At 42.7% G+C, this 8115-nt stretch overlaps 2 protein-coding genes across 3 annotated transcripts; one reads left to right on the top strand and one right to left on the bottom strand.

Annotated features, from left to right (window-relative positions):
* Window positions 1-1686: 1686 nt before the first annotated feature.
* On the top strand, window positions 1687-4795 carry BCIN_08g03080 (hypothetical protein). 2 transcript variants are annotated; one of them, XM_024694555.1, is made up of 4 exons: window positions 1687-1980; window positions 2119-2970; window positions 3173-4189; window positions 4246-4795. In XM_024694555.1, the coding sequence occupies exons 2-4, from the start codon at window positions 2905-2907 to the stop codon at window positions 4432-4434; spliced, it is 1272 nt and encodes a 423-aa protein (XP_024550344.1). In that variant the 5' UTR covers window positions 1687-1980; window positions 2119-2904; the 3' UTR covers window positions 4435-4795. The 2 variants fall into 2 exon arrangements, with proteins under 2 accessions (XP_024550344.1, XP_024550345.1); XM_024694554.1 differs by having other exon boundaries at window positions 1687-2970.
* A 1062-nt stretch (window positions 4796-5857) lies between these two features.
* Window positions 5858-8062, bottom strand: Bcspn1. The gene is made up of 3 exons (XM_024694553.1): window positions 7209-8062; window positions 6679-7157; window positions 5858-6628 (listed from the first exon to the last, which is right to left on the bottom strand). Exons 1-3 carry the CDS (start codon window positions 7824-7826, stop codon window positions 6343-6345), a joined length of 1383 nt encoding a protein of 460 aa, XP_024550343.1. The 5' UTR covers window positions 7827-8062; the 3' UTR covers window positions 5858-6342.
* Window positions 8063-8115: the final 53 nt, after the last annotated feature.

Below are 8115 nucleotides of genomic sequence, written 5' to 3'. Positions count from 1 at the left end.
GTCTTTGATCAAGTGAAAGTCAAACAGACTCTCAATCTGCCGCCCGGTCTATTGCAACTCAACCCGGAGAACTCTCATGTAATACCATATTTTCCCTATTGAAACACTGCCTAACGCATCTAGTATGTCGGGGTTTCGCGGCATAACCACTGATTGTTTGTACATTAGTTCAATATTGTCCCTCAGCAACGCAGAAATTTGCATACTAAGGAAGAAATGAACTGCGAAGTAAAAAGTCCATGACGTTTATATCAAAAAGTCCATGTTTGAGCTCCTTGTGACATTGCAGTACTACGTTTCCGACATAACAATGCATGAGAAGGCTGAAGGATGATGAGGCTTACAGCATTGACCTGATTTTGATAGTCCCATGATTAGTTATTCAGAGAGAAGTGTAGTACGAAGAGGCACTTTTGTCCAACAAGGGTCGTGCAGGTATCCGTGGTGAAAAAGTAGGCTCAGATAATGTAATTAACCGTTGGAGCAGGACCATTGATTTGGGATTCTTCCAGCAAGATAAGGGGTGAATCTATTGCGATGATGGTTTGACAAAATGCGGGGTAACAAGCAAACGCTCTCGGGGTCCTCGCACAGCAAGACGACAAGAGCACAGCGTAGGCAGTGGGCAGCTATGGTATGTAGTGATCTCATCAACTCGATGAACTATCCGTAGACGGTAGGTACTATGTAGCGAATTGTATGAGTGTCAATACTATTTCATGAAGATTGAACAAAATCTTGGAATTCGGAGTGAAAACAACAAACACACTTGTGGTCATCGCAATATCTCCTCCACACCTCAAGAGCATATGCACTTCAGTGCTCGGAGAAAAGGAAACTAGAAACGAACGGAATGTCTAGAAAAAAACAGATTCAATAACGGAAAGCTTGAAAGCAACTTCCGGATGCGCATATGGTTACCAGAATGGTTTAGATGAGAGCCTATTGAACCCTGAAAAACATGCACGATTCTGCACAAGCGACCTTTCAAGGAAGGATTGCCATTGAAAGTGTTCAACCCCCTAACATAAATTCAAATATCAAATACATGCCACGCTGTATTGCTGTGTGATTTGATAGCTAACTATCATCGTCGATGAAAACCGTTCTTTCGTTCCTGAAATCTTGGAGGTGTAGGCAAGATATACATATTGAGCAAGGGATGACGTTAACATCTGTCAATATACGTCGGGGATTTTGTACAGTCCGGAAGTTCTCCCTGCGTACCCTTGTACTCCTGGGGATCTTCAAAAGTTTCCCGCTTTTTCGAATCAACGCTGTTTTGATGCAATGCTACTCTTATTAGCAACTTATTGATGTGGTGACCATATATAGAATGAAGGTGATTGGTGAAACTCTGTACAATGTACACACACTTTTTACATGTGGAAGCGGCATTCAACGTCCGTAAGGGCTATAAGGATAGAAATGACCATTAATAAACACCCGGAAAAGTTAATTAAGGCTGATCCGGCTCGCTCCGTTCTATCGACGGGGATTTGGGTTACATAAGTAAACTAATTTGGATTAAATTGGTTGGTTTAGAAACAGCCATTCCAGTTCTTTATTACTTCTTCCTAGTTTTAAGTATGCATGGGTGGTTTATAAGGCTTGGTTGGTTGGGTAAGTTTCGATGGGACATTGAGGAACGTGCATGAAAACTTTCAAAAAATCAGCCCATTATATGAAATTCTCGTCAGTTATAGCATTTGAAAACTTACATCCTAACACATTTCGAGTTCGATAATGTCTCTAACCCAAGGAATATCCATTGATTCTCACCAAAAGAGAAGCCGAAGGCATGTGCCTTGCCCTCATAACTTCATACCCAGGGTATACAACCTTTTCAATTAGCCAATCAACTGTTTGCTCTTCTATGCAAACCACACACAAAGTCATAGACACGGCTCCATTTTGGGATCTCGATGACATTCGGGGAGCTTTACGGAATTAGAAATATTCATACGGGATTGGGGTCCGGTAAGTAATGGATTGTATGCGTACATCTAATTCCGAAATATCCAAGCAACTCAACCATGAATTGCCCAATTTGTTGATTGATTCATTCTTGTGCTTGCTTAGGAGCTTGGGAAGCTTGATATTGATGCATAAATGCAGATTTCCTATCGAATCACGTTGATGCTGTATGAAACCTTGGATGCATTTCTACCTATTACTATTCTGGTACTACTGTATGTTCAATATTAGGCTTGCCATTCTATTCTATTCTTTTTCATCTAATTCCACAAAGTGTTTCCTTTTATTTCCATCTAATTGCCTTTGCTCGTCCAATACATTAGTTCTAGCAGTGCCCAGTTGTTTCTCTGTTGCTTCTCAAATTATTTCTTACATTCTTTTACCTTTCAATGTTGCCGGAGTCCCCCGCCTATGTTCAGTGAGCAAAAATAAAGTCTGGATTCGGCTTCGATCTCCACAATTCATTCTAACATCACATCATACAAATCGTGATACTCGTATGATAACGAAGATGAACCGGTACTGAGGCTTGAAAGTTTGGAAACGTCTTGTTACCACATGGTCATTGATACTTTTCAAATTTTATATCAAAATTGTGAGGATTCACCCCCTCTACCATTCTATTTAAAGGACCATACCCCAAATACAACCGTCATTTCTACGCCACAACCAGATCATAAAGATATCAAAATATCAACAAATCGAACACGTTACTTCAATTCAAGGATAATCCTTTACATCAACCATAGTATCAGATACCTTACTCACAATCACTTCCTTTGTCGGGCTTTGTGTTAACAACCTCGGCATTCTCTCAACAACATAGCCTCCGATATATTCCTTCAGAGCTCCAGCTCAACTATAATATCTATCAAGGTGTAAGCTTCGACTTACTTCAAAATCAAACTGGTATCATCAATCTCCCCAATGGCAAGTGTGATTTGCCAGAAGCCTGCCGTCGATTACTTCTCATTGTCACGGCAGCAAACTGAAGTAAGTAGTATACTGTCTCTTTAAAACTAAGAACAACACGAAGCCAATGATGGCTACGAAGCAAGAACTTCTTCAAGTTATCCGGGTCTTTCGGATATGTCATGTGGATAAATTCCACCTTTTGCAATTGCCCTCTATTCATCTTCTCCCCTCCAACAATCACCCCACTGGAGCATTGACTGACAGCTGGTTCTTTTAGCAGAGCACTTCCCCATTTACCTGGGATAGTGAGCCTGCACTTGTCAATAACTCAGACTCTTGTGACTCCATTCTTCCATCACCAACCTCATCCAACCCGATTTTTTCCAAGCCTTCATATATACTCCCCAAAGAAGAATCATTCCAGAATACCAACCGCAAATCATCCACAGGCCAAGCATTTGACTTCGGTACCTTCGAGGATTGGATGCGTTGGGACGATCCAACTGAAGCAGCCTTATCACCCACCTCAGATTTCTTCCCAGAACTCAAAGTTGAGCCCCTCTCGCCTAATATGAGCGGTCTCGAGCTTTCCCGCAATCTTTCCAGTATCGACGAAGCAGCAGTGTTTGGTGACGACAATTTAGTCGACGCGGGAGAACAACTATTCCAGCCCACACCAAGCAATCTCATGAATTCACCAATTATCGATATTCCATCTAGGGATGGTTTATACTCCACCCCTCTATCCTGGGCACGACCCCAAATGAACTCAAATATCAACCTCCGTCGCGCACAAACCATCCCCAATCTTCAGCAGCAGCAATCTATACTTTATAACCGCACTCTTACTCCTCAAGAAGAACTTCAACTTCGCGCTATTGCTATGCCTCAACAAGCTCAAAATACCTCTGCATATCCCACTTCTCCTACCTCTTCCAGAAGTTCGCCATCGCATTCTCCAATCTCCAGACCCACACGCCAGTCAATGTCAAATTCAAATCATTCTAATAATTTGAAACGCAAATCATCAGCTTGTTCTTCAGATTCGAATTCCGACGGTGAAGATGAGGTGCCCGCCCGTCACCCACCCATCAAGAAGACCGCCCATAACATGATCGAGAAGCGATACCGAACGAACTTGAATGATAAAATTGCTCTATTAAGGGACAGCGTACCTAGTTTGAGAGTAATGACCAGGAAATGTTCGAGGGGACAGGAAGACGGCGATGATCATATTAATGGGGATGACGAGGAGGAAGATTTACAAGGTCTAACTCCAGCACATAAGTTAAATAAGGTATGTTCTTTCAGACATCCAATTTGGTAAAACTTCGAATCTAATGAATTTAACAGGCAACTGTCTTATCTAAAGCAACAGAATACATCAACCATCTCGAAAAACGCAACAAATACCTCCAAAAAGAAAACGCAGCTCTTAAATCCCGCATTGAAGCTTTCGAAATGTTAGTCATGTCCAGTCAGTCCCAAAATGGGGCGCCGCAACAAACCAACGGGATGCAAAGAGGAAGATATGGATCATGAACACTAGTGTGGGGCTCGTGAATTACGAGTGCTACGAATGTTGAAGTCAGAGGAGGTAATGAAAACTTTAAGGGAGGAAGAATTGTAAAAAGAACAAATGGTGTTTGGAGCGGATTTTTCCAGAAAAAAATCGAAAATTTTCATGACACTTTGGAACAGGCGTTATTCGTGGAACAATGATGGAAAAGGAAAGGCAAGGAATGAATGGATTTAGCGGAACAGCAAAAGGATACCCGGAAATTTCTACAAAATTTTCAGAAAGTTCAGTACAGTGGTTTGCTCGCTGGAAATTTTGATGAAGAAAAATCAAAATCAAATCTGAATTAGATTCTTAAGCACATTTTCTCTCTCCTCATCTACAACTTTTGTGATTTGGTCTACTCTATTCAAATGGTGATACTGTGCTCTTGTCAATGACTAACTTGAGCTGATACGACAATGAATAGTTTAGTGCTAGAAATGAGGATTTAGACCTTTTACCAGACATCAGGCCGAGCTCATTGTCTTTAGCGTCTATTCTAAATCATGCTTCCTTTGAATCCTCCGAATCCCCTAGCAAAGCCGAGATACTCATCTCCCCTTAAGATTTCTCCGCTCCGAACACTGGAACGAACAGTATGCAAAGATATCCAAGGGCTCATCTAAAGGTCAATAACCTCTTTCAAAAGAACAGACCGCTATTCACAATCCCCTAATACTAGCATCCACTTGTCCATGCTCCCACATATACACAGACTAGCTACATCTCACCATGACATACTACCATCCATGACTCCGCTAGTAGCTACCGACATACATGTCACCCATCTCTGCCCTATCTCTGCCTAGCTCAAGGACTGGCCCGACCCGCGCAGTATTAGTTCACTAATCCAAGTGATCCGCAGATCCGCACATCCGCGACTCGAGTACTTCTTCTCCAACCTGCAACTTCAACGCCACCCTCTCACCAATCATGTCAGTAAGACAAGGACGCAAGCCCAAAAAGCCGAAAGCAAATACCGGCACTAAAACCGCGGAATAGCCAACCCAAGATCCAAGCACCAATAGCCAGACACACGAATGTCAAGCACAAAGAACTTCTACTAGATCCAATGACCCACTACGCCCGTAACCATTTTTCGGAAAACTACGGAATGCACCTCCCAACACCGCCATAGGTAACTTTCGGATCTCTCGCATCCGAATCACGTTATTCAAAATCCCCTCATTTTTCCAACCTTCAGCTCTTCACTTTTCGTAAGACGGACTTCGCCTATGTGAATAAAAATTCAGTAGATACATTCCATCCAAGAAACGAGGCCCATTCTATACGAAGTTTGCGGTATGAAAAGGGGGCTCAAGCAATGGTACAGACGAGGAACTAGTTCCGTTCGTTACATTATTAAGATTGAGGTACTGCAATATTAGATGAGCTTTGATGCGATGCAATGCGATGCGATGAGACGTTGTAATTTCTATCCTTCATCCATCCATCTATTGTGATGAAACAACGACCTCGCTTGTGTCAGTCATCATCTTCAATATGTTCTCGGACCCGGCTTCGTTTACTGGGTGTATATGTGAGTATCTCCTGAGGATCATCTGATTCTCGAATCGACTTTCCAATTCGCACTCGGGAAACAAAGAAACAAAAGTTCAAGTACATGCGCTAGGAGATGGATGGATACATTGAAGTTCTCAATTTTGTGATCCGAATTGACTTGATTTAGATGACTACCTAGTATACGCCGCGTATGCATGATTATCTTTCTTTCGTTCTTTCTTTATTCCTTCCTATGATACCCATGAAACGTCCTTTATGTTAGCATTCCGACGAAGTTACAAACGCCTTGCATACCTTCCTTTCTCCCTTCATTCAATAATACAAGTCCTCTCGATCGCACGATCGCCATAGCTGCACAGTCAGCCTTATGATCTCTTCTTCCCTTGTTTCGCCGTCATCTTTCTAAAGGCGTCTACACCACCCGCACCAATAGGCCTGGAAGATGGATCCAACCCTCTACTTGGATCGAAGTTACTTCTAGGAGCGATCGAATAACTGGTATTTGAAGTTTCCATTCTAGCTCTGTTGCTAATGACTTTTGGTGCGAGAAGACGTTGACGCTCGATATCACGGGCCGTGAGTTGTGTTCTTTGGGAGGAAGGCATTTGCGAAGATTGAGAGCCGGAGGGACGGATTGCAAGTTGTGCGGCTCTGAAGAGGATATTAGTAGAAACAACATGTGTTGAATTGAATATACATACTGGAAATCATATTCCTTTGTCGCGACCTTACGCTTCTTATAATCGTCACTTCGCTTCAAAATTGGTCGTGACCATTCTCCCAGTAATCTTTCAGCAATTCTCTTGATTTGAATTTCTGGTCTCTTGCTCTTCGTGTAATATAGAACAACCTTACCAATCCCACTGCTAAGAAGTGCTTCCTTCTCAATCGGTAAACGCGCCAGTGCTTGGAAGAGATCACGTTGAATGTTGTATGCTGGAAGACTTCCATCGTTTAATGGTTCCAAGAAAAATTTGACGGACTGTAGGAAGTTGGTGTCGGGGTCGACGATGGAATGTTGAATGGTGTTTCTGTTGAGAAGAGCGACGACTTCTGGTAACATTTCAAGTTTTCTAGTTGCGGGTAAATTGGCATCTCGAGCAGCATTATCGGCTTGACATGCTTCTTCCATTCGAAGCTTCAACGCTGCAATTTCATCATCGAAAGCTTCTTCCAAATCCTGCCACAAAGTTAGATCCTATATCTCTCAGAATAGAAAACATGTACATACCACTTCATCCTTCTTTCTTCTTCTCTTGTTTGGGTTCTTAAGCGCAGCATCCATAGCCTTATCCAAAGCTCTACGTCTCCTCTCATCCGGCGTAAGATTTTCATCATTTTCTGGTTCTGGTGTTGCCTTTCTTCGCTCCTTGGTTCTATCCCTATCCTTCCCCTCACCCTCAACTCTCTTGGGCTTTCTGATTCTCTTTCCATCAATCTCCATTCCATCGGGATCCTCATCCGAGTCTCTGCGCGGCCTCTTCTTTTTATCTCGCTTTCCTTCCTTTGGCTTCTTTGCTTCACCTTCCGCACGCTTGCGCTTACTGGCCTTCAACGTCTTCGCAATATCCTCATCGATACCAACCATGGGTCTCTCATCCAAAGCAACTTTACTTGCATCGAAATCATCAAAATTGGCTTCATCGACATCAGAAAGATCTGATTCATTATCGGATCCAGCGCCGCCGTCCTCTGCGTTATCTAAATCATCCATGTCGAGATCTGGGTTGGCCACAGGAGGTTCTGGTGTGTCCCGTTCTTGTGAAATGGGTCTGTTTGGATCTCCAGCATCATTTCCAGCTTCTGGAAGGGGCGTGGTAGGCTTTGAATCGAGGTCGGAATCCGACATATTTGCAGATTGTGAAAAAGGACAAAGGAAGCTTGTGGTATTATCTATTCGACGTTGAATTGTTTCAAAATGTTGTCCGCGCGTCAATCAGAAGTCGATTGTCGATATGGTATCGATCTTGAGTTGTAGTGGTTGTTGTAGAATTGGACAGATGCGAAGAAATTATATTAAATGTTTCGTCGCAACTCGCGTTGTACCAAGCTGAAGTTGTATATGGATTGAAGCTTTGTCAAATCCAGCTAGTGGATGTTAAGGTTAGTGTTGAATCGGAAAAATCTTGGTTGCCTCA

This window comes from Botrytis cinerea, chromosome 8 (genome assembly GCF_000143535.2).
Source record: "Botrytis cinerea B05.10 chromosome 8, complete sequence".
In the NCBI taxonomy this organism is placed as follows: domain Eukaryota; kingdom Fungi; phylum Ascomycota; class Leotiomycetes; order Helotiales; family Sclerotiniaceae; genus Botrytis; species Botrytis cinerea.
Note: the sequence above shows the minus strand (reverse complement) of the source record. Positions and strands in the feature narration are given on the sequence as shown.